General features: G+C 63.7%; 2 protein-coding genes across 5 annotated transcripts in view; one reads left to right on the top strand and one right to left on the bottom strand.

Annotated features, from left to right (window-relative positions):
• The window catches only part of LOC119710817 (hexokinase-2), a 30,325-nt gene extending 15,988 nt beyond the window's left edge, over positions 1–14,337 (bottom strand). Inside the window, exons 1-2 of one of the 2 annotated variants that reach the window (XM_038160241.1) lie at positions 13,866–14,337; positions 166–328 (exon numbers count right to left, since the gene is read on the bottom strand). In XM_038160241.1, coding sequence (XP_038016169.1) covers positions 166–328; positions 13,866–14,108 — 406 coding nt within the window. In that variant the 5' untranslated portion in view covers positions 14,109–14,337. Of the gene's footprint in view, positions 1–165; positions 329–7,044; positions 7,108–13,865 lie in introns of those variants that run through there. The other variant, XM_038160242.1, reaches the window with a different exon arrangement.
• LOC119710820 (basic salivary proline-rich protein 3-like) lies at positions 7,112–13,855 on the top strand. Of its 3 annotated transcripts, none has more exons than XM_038160249.1 (2): positions 7,112–7,309; positions 10,454–13,855. In XM_038160249.1, exon 2 carries the CDS (start codon positions 12,514–12,516, stop codon positions 13,429–13,431), a length of 918 nt encoding a protein of 305 aa, XP_038016177.1. In that variant the 5' UTR covers positions 7,112–7,309; positions 10,454–12,513; the 3' UTR covers positions 13,432–13,855. The 3 variants fall into 3 exon arrangements, with proteins under 3 accessions (XP_038016177.1, XP_038016176.1, XP_038016174.1); XM_038160248.1 differs by having other exon boundaries at positions 10,249–13,855; XM_038160246.1 differs by having other exon boundaries at positions 10,181–13,855.
• Positions 14,338–17,864: the final 3,527 nt, after the last annotated feature.

Here is a 17,864-nt window from a genome sequence, read left to right as displayed (position 1 = left end):
TCCCTCCCTCTCTCCTCCCTCCTGCCAGCAGGAACTGGGAGCCCCTCCAGCCCCAGCACGGGGAGCCAGGCCTGTCCCCACACTCAGGTGGCCCTGGGTGGGTGCCACCCCTGCCGTGGCAGTGCCAGCCGGGTGTCCCCAGCCCTCCCTGCGGCCTCGCAGTACCTGTCCCATCCGGCGTGGACCTGACGAAGGTGGGCAGCATCTTCACGGAGGCCGTGGGGTTGGTGTCTGCCCCCAGCCCCTTCTCCATCTCCTTCTCAAAGCGCTGGGACACCTCCTGCAGGGTCTCGTCCGAGAGCCGCATGTGGTACAGGTACTTGTCCACCTGCGAGGGGCAGACAGAGCCCAGGGTCAGGCACGGGGCTGGGAACAGGGGACGGGGCAGCATCCAGCCCCTCCTGAGGCCGCTGGGGGGACACAAGGAGCTGGACCCATCCCAAAGCGCAGGACACGGCAGCTTGGCCGGGGGTGCTCATGCCGGGCAGCACCCAGCCCTGCTCCTGCCCCTCGCCCACGGCCACCCTTGGCCCTCCCCAGGCTCTGCCAGCCGGGAATGCTGACCCACGGGCTGCTCCCGCGGCTCCTTCCCGCTCAGCCGGCTGCAGACACCCAAACAGGTTGCTACAGCAGCAGGAATCCCAGCTCAGGGGTGACTCAGGAGGTCCTCCAGGTGCAAAGCCCTTCCCACCGCACGGCACCTTGACCTTGACCGCCAGGGCCTCCTCCTGCAGGAGGATGCTGGGCAGGAACCCGCTGCCCTGTCATTGCTGCGCTGCTGAGATCACCCCAGGAGCCCAGGGCCACTCACAGCCCCGAGCAAAGCACGCCGAAGTGACAGAGGTGGCAGCTGGAGTGACACAAGCGAGGCTGGGATGACACAAGCGCGTGCCGTGGCCGGAGAGGGAAGAAACCCACCCCACTATTGCTGGAAATTGTTATAGCCTTGTGTGGAGAACGCTCCTAAAAATGGCATCAAAGCACTTGTCCTGCCTGGGAAAGGCTCCTCCCCAGCCACCATGTGTGCCTGAGCAGCCTGGCCGGAGCAGGGAGCGGGAGAGGCGGACACTGCCCGCTCCCAAACCGTGCCCCGCTCCAATTAGCTCCACTCAGCATTAATTAAAGGGCAGCTGCAAGCCCTGAGAAGTCAAGGAGGAAAACTCCACCCCGCGTGCTCACCTGTCTGCAGGCACGTAACACCGGGTCACCGGAACCGGGCCCGGGCTGCGCCTGGTGGGGCTGAGCTGGAGGAAATGGGCGTTTTGTGGGTCACTAATTGCACCAGGGCCGGGGTGACCTCGCTCGGGATGTGCCATCCCACCCCGGGCTGGACACAGCAGCCCTGCTGCGGTTTTGGCTGCATGTGCTCCAGGCTCAGGGTGCTCCAGCACATCCTTTTTTTATTCCCCCGCCCTGAGTTCTGTTGGAAATTTGGGAGCTGGGATCCCCTGGGTGAGGTCGGGGGATGGAGGAAAGCCCAGCCCGGCACATTCCAGGAGCGGTGCTGCATCCCCTGAGCAGCAGCCTGCTCTGAGTAAAACCTCCTCCCCCCTTCTGCTGGTGCTTGCAGCTCCTTCCCAAAATCAGGAGCCGAACACGAGGGAAAGGCCAAGGAGAAGGAGACTTGGAGATTTCCTGGTACAGGTGTTTGCCAGCCTCTCCTTATCCAGCTCAGCAGCAGGAAGGCAAACACTCTCCTCCCTCCCCTCCTGTTTGCTTTCACCTGCTGAAAATTCCCTCCCGTGTGCCGAGGCTCTGGTCGGTAGCACCAGAAACCTCCAGCTCACCGGGTGAGGGGTGGCTCTGGGGCTGGAGCTCTCCTCCATGCCAGCCCCAGGGTAGGAAACCTCCCCTTGAGCTGTGCCAAGGCTTATCCCAGCGTTATCAGCCCACGCCATCAACCCAGAGCACACAGTGCTCATCCCAGAGGAGCCGCGTGCTCTGGGCACCCCTCAGCAGTGAAGACCCCCCACCCAAAAATGCCCCAACAGGGAAACCCCCCCTGAGGCTTCAGCCCCTTCCCCCGGGCCAGGCCCTGCTCAGCACGTCCCCCATGTCCTCCACACCAGAATAACCTCAGCCTGAGGAGCAGGGTGACCTCCCCCTAATCTCCAAAGCCCTTAAAACCTGGATCATCTTCTCCCAGCGTGGATGTCACCCCGCTTGGCAGCTAAAGCAGGTCAGGGCGTACGGCAGGACGGCTCCTTGCCCACCGAATCCACCCCGGCCCCAGCAAGGAAGAGCCATGGCCATTCCCAAAACTCCCCTGGCTGGTTACCCCGAGCAGCCCTCGGATTGTCACAAAGATGGGGTAAAACGGGAATTCAGCCTGCGGTGCCAGAGCCCGAGCATCTTCCAACACCAGTCACCTTCCCAGCTGCTCAGCGCTTCTGAGGAATAGTTTAGGTCAGGGTGCCAATTCCAAACAAACAAACTCACTAGGTGAGGATCCTGAAGGGGGCAATTGAGTTTCTGGAAAGCTTCCAGCCTAAACAGCGGAGTTTCCTCGAGGAAATCCAAACAAACCCAGGGGAGCGGGAAGGACGGAAGCCGGGAAGCCCAGGCCCAGGACACCGCGTTAAAGCTGCGGATCACGGAGCAGCTGTGGGTGTAATGAGCTCAATGCCACGTTTTGGAAGCAAACCCCAGCAAATCCCCATCTCCTGGCTCAAGGCTGTCTCCAAGGTTCAGCTCATTTCCACGCCGGATGCTGGAGAGGTGCCCAGGGTCGCCTGTCCCGGCTGCACGGCCACCGCTGGGAAACCTCGGCTCGCCCAAATTCTGCTGCTGTGGGACCTGAGCCGAGCCAAGCCCGGCTTAAAGCAACCCCAAAACCAGCTTTTATTCCCAGCCTCGCCTCTCGGGGACACGGGGCAGGGCTGCCGAGGGTGACAGCGCTTCTGGCAGGGCAGCAGGAAGGGGAAGGCCAAGGCCCAGGCAGCTTTGTTCCTGTGGGTCCCAAACACGTCTTTCCCACCAGTGACCCCGGGTTCTGAGAAGGGGAAGCTGTTTGCCTTTTGTTTTCGTTTTGCTCTGAATCCTGTCCCGGAGCCGCGTGGCTGCCAGGAAGCGGGGCAGGAGCACGTGCTCCCCGTCCATCCCTCCCTCGGCATCTCCTGCCGCAGCTTTCCGCTGGAGGTCACCGATTCCAGCAGATCTCGGGCAAAAGCTGAGCGCTGGGACAGGGTGGCTGCTTTCTGGGACAGGTTCTTTACCTCTTTGGCAACAGAGCCAAACGTTTGTTGGCTGCAAGACGAGGGAGCAGTGTTCAAATCTGGGGAAGGCTGCAACGCCCCAAAACCCACAGCATGTGCTGTCACCCTTCTCTCCAGGGAAATTTGTGCTGGGGATTAGATTTCCTTTAAATTGCTTCCCTCCCCATCCTAGTTTTTAACCCGAAGCTTGCTGTTTTGTAAGAATCCCTGAAGTTTGAGGGGCTGCTGGCTCCCTGTGCAAGCACCACCCCCCCAAACCCGTGGTGGGACGTGCTGAATTTGGGGAAAGCCAGGCACAGGGAGCAGCAGAGGCTGCAGGGGGAGGGCCTGAAGGATTTATTCCCTGCTCCACATCCTCTGTCCCTGCTTCCCACCCCGGTGACTCAGGGCAGGGAACCGGCTGGTCCCCTTGCCCGAGCTCCCCGGGTGACACAGGGGTGATGCTGGGCTGCCCCCGGGTGACACAGGGGTGATGCTGGGCTGCCCCCACCCTCCCCAGCCCCAGCCCTGGTGGCACCCACGTCCTTCAGCTCCTGCACGCCGGCTCCGAGCCCACGTGTGCCCTCCCTCCCTCCCTGCCTGCCTGCCTGGGATGACACACGCCCGGAGTCATCCTCACCCGGCTGAGTCAGATGTTTCCTGCTCGGCCGGTTCCTCCTCATCCTCAGCCCCGGGCCAGCAGCTGGATCCAGGCCGGAGGTGGAGCCGGGTGCTGATGTGAGGAAGTGACACCAGGGAGCATCCATCCTCAGGTGACCCCGCTGCCCCAGAGCCCCAGTGAGCCCAGTCCAGCCGGGAAAGCGCCCTGCCCTCCAGTCCTGCAGCTGCAGACACCCAGCTGCTGCTGGCCCTGCCCCTGGCCGTCCTTCCCCCCTGTTGGACACACAAGGTCTCAAAGCAAAGCCTCGCCGGCCCCAAGAACCCCCCGGGATGGTGGGAGCATCCCCCTGGGGAGGGAAACTGAGGCTGGGCAGCTCTGGTGAGGAAGGAGACACAGGATGGTGTCCCCAAGGTGGGACAAGCTGTCCTGCCACTGGCCTGGGCAGCCTCAGGGGAAGCTGTTCAGTCGGTTTTCCAGGAATTTGCCAGAGGTGCCCCTCCCATACCCACAGAGGCAGCCAGCAGGGAGGAATCAGCTGGGTAAAGCTCATCCCTTGGCAAAGGGAAAACTTAAAAAAAATAAAAATAAAAAAACTAAACCGAGGAAAACCTGCCCCTGCTTTCCTGCGTTTTCCAAAGGCAGGACAATCAATTCCATCCCCTCTTGAAGGAGGGATGGGGGAGAGGAGACGCTCGGCCCCCCTCCCAGTGACGAGGCTGAGGGATGAGGAAGGGATGAGGAAGGCCAGGGTGAGCTGGCACATCCAGGGGAGCGCAGGGCAGCAGCGGCAAACTTTCAAGCTGGGATCTCAAAGGACGCTGCCGAGGTTAATTAAAGTTTGCACAATCCCTTGGGGGTTAGATAAGTCTGGACAACCCACTTTCCAGGCAGGAGCTGGGGAGGGAGGGAATATGCCCCTGGATGAGTGGCAGAGCAGGTAAAGCTGCTCCACGGCAAGAGTGGGAAGAAAAATCCCACTTTCGAGGCTATTTTCAAGGCCTTGAGGTGGACACAAACCGCAGCTATTGGAAAAGGCACTTTTTTTACCCCAGCTGAGCTCCTTTTCTCCCTGATCCAAAGGGAAAACACATCCCTGGCTACCACCCACGATCTTTTCTCCCAAATACAGGGGTTGATAAGAAGACCCAACCAAACAAATCGCAGCTTTCCAAGAATTTCACCCTCTCCACCTCCCTGAGCTGGGGACTCCCTGGCTTCTCCCTTTGCCTGGGGAGCTTCGTAAGCCAGGAATGATTTTGGCACCCACGGTGGAAGCAGCCAGGTCAGACAGCTGGCTGCTCCCCCCTCTCCCTGAGCCCAGCTGAGCTCAGTGCTCTCCCCCAGCTTTGGATCCACGGGAATTTGTTTAAAAATATCCCAGAAAACCCAGCTGCGGAGGCAGTGCCATGTCCCACAGGATCCCCAGCTCCGGCCAGCGCCTCCTGGATATTCCTTTTTCCCTCCCTCACATCTCAACTTCAATTAACCTTTTTTTAATTTGGGTTTGGGAGGCGCAAGGGGCACGCAGGCGGTTCCTGAGGCTTCGCACACCCTTCTCCCGGTGGGGAGGGAAGGAGAATTCCCATCCCAGCTTTCCCCCCTGCACTATTCCCGGCCATGCCCGATAAGGAGGGCGTGAGCAGCCCGGAGCCGGGGCCGGGCTGTGCCGCTGGCCTATTTCTGCCAGGGTTACACAACACAACTCAACTCAACCCCTTCCCGAGCGTGGATTTGGCTGTTGCACAACCCCGGGGCCAGCGGCGAGCGCAGGGAGAAGCCGAGCCCGTATTTCCTTGCGGATCGCTTCGCCTTGGGAAGTTTTCCCTGCACTTTGTTTAGGCTGGGGTTGGTTTTTGATTTTTTTTTTTTTTTTAATGTTCTGCCTCGGTTTCCTTGTTTCCTTCCTATCTAACCCCGCTGAAGGGCCGACGTGGCAAGTTTCACTTCCCCGCCAGCATCTCCAGGGTTATCCCAGGTCTCTCCAAGCATTCCCCGCAGTTTTGGGGTTGGTTTTTTTTTTTATGGCGATTTTTGCAAATCCACACTCGGAGCAGCAAATCCCAGAGTCAGGAATCGCAGAGGAGCTCCTGCCTGCCCTGCTCCCAGATGCCAGCAGAGCACTGCAGGAGCCGCCTGTGCCCTGCGCTCTCTCCCACCCGCATTTCTCCTCCGGGAAGAATCGATCAAGCCCAGCCTGGGCCGTCCCGGCCAGACAAAGGCCGGAGCACGGGGAGCAGAGCACCGGAGCTGCTCCGGCGCCTGAGCCCCGGCACGGGGGGTGACCCACCCCGGGCATCCCCAGGGGCTGGCACACGCTCGGGGAGCTCCGCGCCCCAAACCAAGATCCCGACCCCCAAACCCGGGGGAGCGGGACGCGGCAAGGTCCCCACCCGTGTCAGCGCAGCACGGGGGGACACGTGGACCGTGGGGCGGCGGTCACCGCGCGGGGACGGCGACCCGAGGGGCAAGCGCCGCCTCGGTGCTGGTGGCCCGGGCTGACCCCGCCGCCCGCGGGGGCTGCGGCTCGGTGTGCCGGGGCGGCGGGGAGCGGAGCGGCCGCTGCCGGGGATGCTCGGCGCCGGCGGGAAGCGGCGACACGTGCTGCGCGGGGCGGCCGCGGGGGTCCCGGCCCCGGCGGGCACAGGCACGGAGACCCCCCCTTCCTCCTCCTCCTCCTCCTCCTCCTCCCGCTCGCCGGCCACGCGGGGTCCCGCGGCACGTACCGCACGCGGCGCCGGCCGGGCAGCGCCGGGGCCTCCGCCCGCCCGCCGGCCCGGCCGCTTATCTCGCCTGCTGTTCCCTTTTCAAAGTCTTTTCGGTTTTCTACTCCTTTTTTCCCTTTTTTTAATTTTTTTTTTTTACTTTCCCCCGTCCTTTTTGCTCTTTTTACTCCTTTCCTCTCCTTCACCACTTTTCTGTTTCTTGTTTTCTCCTTCCTTTTACTTTCTTTTTTCAACTTTTTTCCTCGTCCTTCTTCCTTCCTCACTTCTTTCCCTTTACACTTTCCTTCCCTTTTCTTTTCCTCTTCTTTCTCCCTCTTCACTCTCCCCTTCTCCTTTTCCCTCCTTTTTTTTTTTTTTGTTTTTACTTTTACGCATCCTTCTTTTTTCTCCCCTTTACCTCTCCCTCCATCCCTCTTCTTCCCTCCCTATTTTTTCCCTTCCCTTTTCCCCTTCACTTTCCCCCTTTCACCTCTCCTCTTCCATCTCCATTTCTCCCTCCCCTCACCTTCTGCGCCTGGTCATGGCTGAGCTCGGTGAAGAAGTAAGCGAGGAGGTGCGATGCGATCATGGCGGGAGCGGCGGGGCTGGGCTCGGCTGGGCTCGGCTGGGCTCGGCTCGGCTCGGCTCGGCTCGGCTCGGCTCGGCTCGGTCGGAGCGGAGCGGCCCCGGCAGCGCCGCGCGCTCCCCGCGCCAATCGCGCTCATTGAGGAGCTTCCCCCGCGCCCGTGACGCGCCCGCGGGGCCGCGCCCCCATTGGCCGAGGAGCGAGGGTGTGTGCCCGGCGCGCGACGGGGGCGGGGCCAGGCCGGGGAGGGGGGGCACCGGGGGGACAATGGGGGACAATGGGGGGACTCCGGGGTGATAATGGGGGGACATTGGGGGGACACCGGGGGAACAATGGGGTGATACTGGGGGGGACACTGGGGGACATTGGGGGGACACCGCGGGGGGACATTGGGGGGGACATTGGGGGGACACCGGGGGCACATTGGGGTCATACTGGGGGACACTGGGGGGGGGGCACTGGGGGACAATGGGGGGACACTAGGGGAACACTGGGGTGATACTGGGGGGGGCATTGGGGGGACAATGGGGTGACAATGGGGGGACAATGGAGTGATATTGGGGGGACACTGGGGGGACAATGAGGTGATACCGGGGGGACACCGGGGGTGCAGTGGGGTGTTACTGGGGGGACACTGGGAGGGGACACTGGGATGATACTGGGGGGACACTGGGAGTGCATTGAGTGGGCACCGAGGGGGCACTGGGGGGGTGCATTGGGGTGGGTACAGATGGGGCAGGGAATGCTCTGGGAGTGCACTGGGAATATCTGGGAATGCTCTGGAAATGCTCTGGGAATATCTGGGAGTGCTCTGGGGGTGCACTGGACAGGGCTGGCAGTGCACTGGGAATGCTCTGGGAATGCACTGGGAATATCTGGGAGTGCACTGGGAGTGCACTGGGCAGGGCTGGCAGTGCACTGGGAATGCACTGGGAATATCTGGGAATGCTCTCGGAATGCACTGGGCAGGGCTGGCAGTGCCCTGGGCGGTGCATTGGGATGCGGGTGCGGCGCAGGGTGAACTGGGGGCGCACTGGGGTGGGCACGGGGGGCCGGGGGTGCAGTGGGGTGTGCGGGGGTGCACCCTCACTGGAGGGGGGAACTGGGGAGCACTGAAGGGGCTGGGGGTGCGCGGGGGGGTGCACTGGGAGGGTTGGGGGAGCAGTGAGGGGATCACACGTGTGCCTCAGCCCGCGTGGCCGTGCCCGCAGCCCTGTGTCTGTGTGTCCGTGGCTGTGTCTGTGTGTCTGTCCGTGCCCGCAGCCCATCTGTGTGTCAGTGGCTGTGTCCGTGTGTCAGTGTCAGTCCCCACAGCCCGTGTGTGTGTCTGTGGCTGTGTCCGTGTGTCCGTGGCTGTGTCCGTGTGTCCGTGGCTGTGTCCGTGTGTCCGTGTGTCTGTCCGTCCCCGCAGCCGTGCCCGCCGCCGCTCCGCCCCGGTGTGCCCGGCGCTGTCGCTGTCACATGCGTGTGAACGTGCGCGGCCCTGTGCACCCGTCAGCTCGCATCCATCACCCCGCGGCCCGTGGCGCTCGCCGCTCCCCCCGCGTGTCCCGCTCCCCGTGCGCAGCCACGGACGCCGGGGGGTGCCCCCTGCTCCCCCAAAACCTTGGGAAGCGTCGTTCGGGAGCATCACCGCGGCTGGGCTCTGCCTCCGCCATCCCGCCTTCCTCCTCGCCTCCATCCCGCTGCATCCCTGCTCCATCCCTGCTCCATCCCTGCTCCATCCCTGATCCATCCCTGCTCCATCCCCTCTCCATCCCTGCTCCATCCCTGCTCCATCCCCTCTCCATCCCAGCTCCATCCCTGCTCCATCCCCTCTCCATCCCCTCTCCATCCCAGCTCCATCCCTGCTCCATCCCTCTCCATCCCCTCTCCATCCCAGCTCCATCCCTGCTCCATCCCTGCTCCATCCCTGCTCCATCCCAGCTCCATCCCTGCTCCATCCCAGCTCCATCCCCTCTCCATCCCTGCTCCATCCCTGCTCCATCCCTGCTCCATCCCAGCTCCATCCCTGCTCCATCCCCTCTCCATCCCCTCTCCATCCCTGCTCCATCCCAGCTCCATCCCTGCTCCATCCCGGCTCCATCCCTGCTCCATCCCGCTCCATCCCAGCTCCATCCCTGCTCCATCCCTGCTCCATCCCCTCTCCATCCCTGCTCCATCCCAGCTCCATCCCTGCTCCATCCCAGCTCCATCCCTGCTCCATCCCGCTCCATCCCGGCTCCATCCCGGCTCCATCCCTGCTCCATCCCGGCTCCATCCCTGCTCCATCCCTGCTCCATCCCTGCTCCATCCCTGCTCCATCCCTGCTCCATCCCGGCTCCATCCCTGCTCCATCCCGGCTCCATCCTGCTCCATCCCGGCTCCATCCCTGCTCCATCCCGCTCCATCCCTGCTCCATCCCGCTCCATCCCGGCTCCATCCCTGCTCCATCCCGGCTCCATCCCTGCTCCATCCCGGCTCCATCCCTGCTCCATCCCGCTCCATCCCGGCTCCATCCCTGCTCCATCCCGGCTCCATCCCGCTCCATCCCTGCTCCATCCCTGCTCCATCCCAGCTCCATCCCTGGTCCATCTCCTCTCCATCCCTGCTCCATCCCCTCTCCATCCCGTTCCATCCCAGCTCCATCCCTGCTCCATCCCTGCTCCATCCCTGCTCCATCCCACTCCATCCCTGCTCCATCCCTGCTCCATCCCACTCCATCCCAGCTCCATCCCAGCTCCATCCCTGCTCCATCCCTGCTCCATCCCACTCCATCCCGGCTCCATCCCTGCTCCATCCCGCTCCATCCCGGCTCCGCGGGCCGCGGCCGGGCGCTGGGTGGCCCCGAGCCCTACGAGGGCCGCGGCACGTCCTGGCCCTCCGGAGCGGCTCCGCTCGCCGCTGCCGGCAGAGCCGGTCCCAGCAGCCCCGGGGCAGAGTTACCCAACCCGTCTGCCCGCTCCCGCCGCTTTCCCAACCGGTCCCCAGCAGCTCGGGCTCCTCTCGCCTTCGCCCTCTCGGGAGCCCTTTCCACGCGGCCATTTACATGGGTTTGGAGTTTCTGCTCAGGGAACTGGAACTCCTTTTTTCAAAGGGAAGAGGGGGAGAAGCAACCAAAGCCAGAGGCGAGGCAATGCTGCTGCCAGACACCTTTTCCTGCAGGATCCAGTCCTGCCGGACCCGCCACGAACCTGCCAGGCATTCCAGCTCAACCCCCAGATCCTGACCCGGTGCATTTCAGGATTGGGACTCAATGATCCTTGTGGATCTCTTCCAACCCGGGATATTCCATTAATCCCTGTCGCTGGCCCTACATTTCAATTCGCCCTCTGATCCAGCTTTTTTTTTTTTCTTTACCCCTGAAAAGGCAAATTCTCCGTGGTCATGTTGAAATTAAAGCAGCGTTTGAGCCTAAAAATAGCTGGACACATCTGTCCGCCTTCCCCATCTGCCACGGGCCTGGCTGGATGAAGGAAGCGACTGTCTGTGCAAAAGGAGGGACCTGTCTCATCCTTCTGTCCCGTAAAATCAGTTTATTCAGGGAAAATAATCCCCAACACTCCATTGATTTGCCAGATAACGCCCTAGTCAAGGAAGGACAGGAGGAGCTGGGCTCTGCTCAGCAGCTCCTCTAAATAAAGTAATTTTTTTTCTTTAAATTTGAGGTTTTTCGGCTGGTTTTGGAATTCCTTTCATGGAATAAAGCTCCCAATGGAAATCCTTTCAAGGCACCCCAGCTCCACACGGGCTTGTAATAATCTATCAGCGTTTAACGCCGCGTTCCTTGGGAAGAGGAAGCGGCTGATTGCAGGGACTGGAGCTGGAAGCAGCTCTAATTTCTCTCGAGTGATTCCTTAAGGACGAGTGGCGCAGTAATAACAGCGTGGCAGCGGAGGAAGAGCCGTGCCCAGCGGCCAGAGCAGGGCTGGAGCCGCCTGGAGCCCTGGCACCAGCCAAGCCCCCCGGCCCGTGGGGTGCTGCTGCTCCCGGGGACCCCCAGGAGACCCTGGGGAACCCTCCGAGGGTCGCAACCCACTTTCATACTGGGGAAACTGAGGCACGGGCGGCTACAGAAGCATGGGGAACTGGCACGGGGCAGCTGGGATGGCCCTGGAGCTGCTCCAGGAGAGGCGTGAGCTCATCTGGGATCACCTGCCCGGTGACTCACGGCCGCAGCGCTGCTCCACATACTTTCCAACGAGGTTTCATTGGCTGCGCGAGCTCCCACGGCCCCACGAAGCCATCGGCACCGCCGTGACACCGGCGACCAGCTATGGACCGTGCCCCGTCACCCACAGCACCGGAAACCCGGAGCTGGGCTGGACCCAGCCCTCGCACGGGGCCGGGGATGGAAAACCGGTCGGAGAACTTTTCTCCCTTCGGCAGCCGCAGGACGAGCGCGTGAGCCCGGGCTGAGCCGGGTGGAACAGCCTTTCCCGGCCTTTCCCGGCCTTTCCCTGCCTTTTCCCGGCCCTGCCAGCAGCGAGGGGGCTCACCCACCCCAAACTGCCCCGTGAAGGGCGAGGGAAGGGAGAGCTGTGCCTGGGGGAGCCGGGGATCCGTCCTTCCGTCCATCCTACGGCTGCTCCTCCGCTGATCTCACCGTGCTGGTGCCATTTCCAGCCCATCCCGAACCCCTGCCGCACCCCAAAAGAGCCAGGGGGTTCCCCGGGGGTCGGGCTGGGTGTCCCTGGGCTGGGCTGCCCCTCAGCCTGGCTGCCCACCCCGCTGGCGGGGCTAATCCCCAGGGAAGGGACGGAAAAGGGGAGATTAAATTAGATTAGCTGGAGCCGCCTAATTTTAGCGTCCTCACGTGTCACTGACACACTGCTCCAGCTCTTCCCCTGCTTCCCCCAACCCCGTGTGACCCCCAAAGCCGCCAAGGCCACCAGTCAGCACAGGAGGCATCCAAAGGGGCTTTGGCTGGGTGGTGGCACCCAGAGTGGCTGGGCTTGGGGGTCACTAGACCCGTGCCAGGAGGGGACTGGGGGTGAGGGCCACCTTCCATGGCCATGGCCACCCTGGGGTGGGGCTGGCCACCCTCCACTAGTGACAGTCACTCTCTATCGGTGACAACCATCTGCCTCCAGGGATGGTCACCATTCCTCGCTGGTGGCCACCTTCCCCTTGTGGTGGCCACTGCCCACTGGCGATGGCGACCCTCAGCCTTGGGATCATTTCCACCCCAAGCAGCCCCCTCTGCAGGGGGACCCTCCACTCTGGCATACCCCCTTTCCCCCTCCGCTGCTGGCTCCTGCCCTGCACGTCCTGTTCACCACAGCATGAAGATGACCTTGGCCTGACCAGACCTGCCTCGGGGCAGTGCCAGCTCATCCAGCTGCGCAGGAGCCCTCCAGCTCCATCAAACATCTCCTGATCCATTGGACGCTTCACGGGACCAGCCTCGTGACACCACAGCCAGAGGAGATGGCTGGCCCCTTCCATTCCCAGGAGCCACACTGTCCCCAACACCCCAGGAAGGTCCCCGACACACCAGGAAGGTCCCCAATATCCCAGAAAAATCCCAAAAGTCCCAGGAAGGTCCCCAACACCCCAGCAAGGTCCCAAAAATCCCAGTCCAGCACCCAAAGCCTGGATGCTGGAGCTGGCAGGAGTGGTGGCAGGAGGAAATGTGTCCCCAAAAGCCAGCACAGCCAGAAGCAGGGAGAGCTGAGGATCATCCTGCATCCCAGAGGGGCCGTGCCAGGTGCCACCAAAGCTGGCACAGCTCCGAGGTCAAAAGTCCCGGTCAGGACACAGGACCCTGAGTCACTCTGCCCTGGCATGAGCAACTCCCATGTGCAGCACTTTCCCAATCCCAGCGGAAAGGGGAGGTTTCTCCTGCCTCCCCGGGGCGCTTTCCGTGGGCACCGCCACGTCCCACGGCGTGGGACACGCCACGTCCCCGATGCCACCGAACTGGAGCAGGGACACGGGCAGGGAGCGCTCGGTGCCGGGGGCTGGTCCCCACCTCTGCCCAGGGCACCCTCATCCTTTCTCCCGGCGCGGGTGAGCCGGGTCCTGGGGGTCTCGTGGGGGTGGGAGAGCCACCCCGAAGGTCCCGTGCCACAGCCACGTCCAGCTCGCCCCGACCCCGTGAGATCCTCCCCGCCCCATGGCCCAGAACTCGGACCTGGGGAAGGCACAAAAGCCGTGCCAGAATCCCACCCCCAGCCCTGCGCTGCCCTGGCAGCGTGGCAAAGCCACGTGCGGGTGGCCGCGCCCGCCAGCCCACCCTCGGGTCTGGGGGAGGCACAGGGAACGGGGGCGAGGGGCTGGGAGCCCCCTCCTGCCCCCCAATCCCAGCCCAAAGCCACGGCGCTGCTGGGGGCGCAGAGGGGCTGAACCCCCGGTGCCCCAAGTCTCGAGGGATTGCTGGGGCCAGCCCAGAGCCCTGCCTGGGGTGCGGGAGCGGAGCTGGGCTCTGCCGCGATCCCTGCTCAGCACAGGCAGCGTCTCCCTCGCTCCCCGGCGGAACGATCACGCCTCAAAGACCCCGGCCACGTGTATTCGCACAATTCCCTCTGACAGGCGGAAAATCACCCCAAACATCACACCCCACCTTGCTCCAGCGTTATCCCACCTGGGCGAGGCCGGGGATTTGAGGAACTCCCTCCACCCGGGCATCGGCCCCGGCCCAGCACCCATCCCGGGGTCCCCTGGCACCCTCGGCTGCTCCGCTGTCACCCCTCTGTGCCTCACCCGCCGCAGGTGCCAAGCCGGGCTCAGGGAGCACCAACTCCCTCCGCAGCCCGAATCCGGGGCGAAAATCCCCTCACCTGGGCGAAGCTCTCCCCGTCCATCCCGTCCATCCCGTCCTCCGTGTGCGGGGATGTCATCCTCGGAGCATCCACGGCGCTCGGCTGAGACAGAGCCGCGCCGAGCGGGGTCGGGGAGGGCTTTATCATCTCCGCTCCCCGCGGAGGAAGGCCCTGCGTGCCAGCGCCGAGGTCATTGGCTGGGCACGGCGCGGATGGAGACGGGATTTGAGCAGCAGCGCTGTAATCCCGGAGCCCTGGCATGACAGCGACGGAGCCGTCTGGGCTGAGATGCTCTGCGGAGGCGCTGGGCAGCTCCTGCCCCACCCTGGCCGCCCCACGGGGCGCCCCTCTGCTCGGGACCCCCGGGCAGGGCAAGAAGGAGCAGCCAGATCATGGACCGAGCATCGCCCCGTCCCGCGGGGGTGACCCCCGCCTGCCCCCAGCCCCAATTCCCGCAGAGAGTTTGGCCGAGGGACCCTCTGTCCTCCCTCCCTCCCGGAGAGCGGCAATAAATGCCGCGGCCCCCGCCGGGGTGGGACGGCTGCGTGCGGGGGGCTGGCAGCCCCGGGGCGGCAGGAGGCCGCAGGGCCCCGGGCTCCTCATGCGTGTGCAAATGTGTGCTGCGTGTGCGGGCACACGTGGGGCGGGCACACGTGGCCTCCCCCGAGGCTCCGGCCCGGCTTAATTGCGATCTGCGGCATCTGCCACGGCGGCGGCGGCGGCTCCCGGCGCTCGGGAGGAGCTTCCAGAGTCCCGGAGAGCTCCAAAAACGCGGCTGGGGGAGAAAAGAGAGGGAAAAGAGCGGCGGGGCTCCTCCTCCAGCGCGGGGCTCCGTGGGTCCATCCCTACGTGACAGTGGGCACGCAGGGCCCCTCTCCCCGCTGCCGGAGAGGAGCTGCCGGCCAAAGAGGGTTAAGGTCGACTCGTTTATTAATTCTAACGGAGATTATCCAGCTCGGAGGGCCCAGCAGCCCCGGCAGCCCGTGCTGGAGGGTTATCAGGGATGGGCAAGGCAGGAACTGCTGGCAGGGAGGAGGAGGATGGAGCTAGAGCCCCAGGTTTTCCCATCAGGGAGAGGGATGGGCTTGAGAGAAGGGGTGAAGCGGCAATTTGGGAGCAGCAGGCTCCAGGCTGGATTTAGGCATTGCCTGGATGGGCTAAAGGTTAAGACCAGACCTAAATCTTCGTTCAGGTGCTGAGCCCCAGCCCTCGGTTGGGTGTTGTGTGAGCTGGTGGGGCAAGGCAGAGCTGAGCTCCATCCTTGGTCCCATCCCTGTCCCTGTCCCTATCTCATCCCTGCCCCAATCCCTATCGCAATCCCATGCCCATCCTCATCCCTGCCCCGTCCCCATCTCCATCTTCATCTCAACCCTGCTCCCATCCCCATCCCTCCACCACCTCTGTCTTGGTTCCTGTTCCCACTTGGACCCCATCCTGATCCCTGTCCCCATCCCATCCCATGGATCCCATCCCATGGATCCCATCCCATCCCATCCCATGGATCCCATCCCATGGATCCCATCCCATCCCATATCCCATCCCATCCCATTCCATCCCATTGATCCCATCCCATCCCATCCCATCCCACTCCCAGGCCCCCTGTGACAGCCCAGGGCTCACCTGGACCCTGGGACACGGGACCCCCACCCCGAGCCGTCCCCGCATCCGCCTGCCTCACGGCGGGGCTCTGCCAGCGCCTCCATCCCCCGGAAACTTCTTTTATCTCCCAAAACTCCTCTGCTCTCGGACGGGGAAGCTCCGGCTGCTCCGGGCCGGGATCCTCCCCGCGCCGCCCGCAGCTCGCACACACAAAGGCTCCTTCACCCGCACGGACAGAGCCACCTTTGTTCACCCGCTGCCGCCCCGCATCCCTTCCCGCAGGGAGCTCCAGAGTGAAAATCAGCGACCCGCGAGCGCCGGGCGGCGCCGGGCAGCGCTGCTTGTCCGGAGATGAGCGCTGGGCATCGCTGCTCGTCCCGGAGATGAGCGCCGGGCATCGCTGCTTGTCCGGAGATGAGCCCGGGGCATCGCTGCTCGTCCCTTGTCCCGGAGATGAGCCCGGGGCACCGCCGCTCGTCCCGGAGATGAGCCCGGGGCATCGCTGCTCGTCCCTCGTCCCGGAGATGAGCCCGGGGCACCGCTGCTCGTCCCGGAGATGAGCCCGGGGCACCGCCGCTCGTCCCGGAGATGAGCGCTGGGCATCGCTGCTCGTCCCGGAGATGAGCCCGGGGCAGCGCTGCTCGTCCCGGAGATGAGCCCGGGGCACCGCTGCTCGTCCCGGATTTGCTCCCTCCCGCCAGCCCCAGCGGGATTTTAGGGTTATTTGGATTTAAGCGAGCCAGGGTTGTTCAATATCCCCCCGGGATGAGGGGTGGGTGGAGGGGATCCAGGCGATGCCCGGCTGTGCCTGCCCGAATCCTCCGTGCCAATAAATCCCTTTATTGTTATCCTGATGGATAATGGGGCGTGGCGGGGTCCCTTCCCGGCCCGGGACCCCCGGGAATCTCGGGGGGTGGCCGGGACAATTCCCACCCCCAGCCCCTCAGCACAAAAGGGGGATCAATCACCCCTTCACAGGGGGCTGGAGGAGCCGGAGCCTGGGATGCGGTGGGATGGGGATGTCCCCTGGAATGCCCCTGGGAGACACCCCCCAGGATGTCCCTGAGATGTCCCCTGGGATGTCCCTGGGAAACGCCCCCCAGGATGTCACCAGGGTGTCCCCCAGACCCCCGAGATGTCCCCTGGGATGTCCCCTGAAAGGTCCCCTGGATGTTCCCCAGGGTGTCCCCAGGGTGTCCCCCTGGGATGTCCCCTGGATGTTCCCCAGGGTGTCCCCTGAAATGTCCCCTGGAATATCCCCAGGGTGTCCTCCAGGGTGTCCCCCAGGATGTCCCCCAGAATGTCCCTCGGACCCCCGGGCGTTGCTCTGGGAACCTCCCCAGCCACAAACCCCACAGCACCAGCCCCAGGGCTGGGTTTAGGGACACAAGCAGCCTCTGGAACTCCCTCCCAAACATCCATTCAGCCCTCTGGGTGAGCTGGGGAAACTGAGGCAGGAGAGATGTCTCTGGCTCACATCAGGGATATCGGGGGGCTGGTGCCACCAGCAGCACGGGCAGCAGCAGGAGGGGGCGTTTCACCATTTTGGTGACAGGACAGGAGGTTTCCGGGAGCCTCCCGTCCCGTGGATTCCTGCTCTCCTGCATTTCCCACCCCTGGGCACTCAGAACCTGCTGGAAATGGGACGGGGATCCCGGTGCCAGCCCAGGCTGGGCCCTTGGGGAGCTCAGGGAGCGGGCTGGGAGCGACGCCCGAGCTCCCAGGACACATGCCAGCAGAGCAGGTGCCCTGGGATGTGCCTGGCAGCACGAGGAGGAGGATGGAGAGGAGGAAGCGGCCACATCTCCTTCGGAATATTTCACTCCCCATAAAATATTTTATCATTTCATCCGGGCACCACGAGGCTGGCACGAGGCTGGCAGCCCTGGCAGGCACCGAACCCTCCTGAGACGTTTGGGACCCTTGGAATATTTCACTCCCCATAAATATTTTATCATTTTATCTGGGCATCCGGGCACCACGAGGCTGGGCACGAGGCTGGCAGCCCTGGCAGGCGCCGAACTCTCCCGGGACATTTGGGACCGTGCCAGGAAAGAGGGGGTTTCGTGCCAGCAGCTGCCCCGGGCCCAGATTAGCCCTGGCACCATCCCCCTCCCCTGACCTTCCCCGACCTTCCCAGGCCACCCCAGCGCGGAACTGGAAACCCTCCCTGGGCCTCGCTGGACTCGGGGTCAGATGGCAGAGCCTCGACTGGGGTGGGCGGGGTGGGGGGCGGGGACCCCCGGATTTGGGGAGCACCCTGGGATGGAGGGGGAGCTGCCCCAGGAGGGAAAACGGAGCTGGGAGGGCTGGGGAGCAGCGTTCCCAAAACAGCACCCCGGGTTTCCAAAGGCTCAGCCTTTTCCAAGCTCCCACCCCTAACTGGGACCCCTCATCACCCCGTCCCTCAAAACTGTC

This window comes from Motacilla alba, chromosome 22 (genome assembly GCF_015832195.1).
Source record: "Motacilla alba alba isolate MOTALB_02 chromosome 22, Motacilla_alba_V1.0_pri, whole genome shotgun sequence".
NCBI lineage: Eukaryota > Metazoa > Chordata > Aves > Passeriformes > Motacillidae > Motacilla > Motacilla alba.
This window is presented reverse-complemented; position numbering and strand designations above follow the sequence as displayed.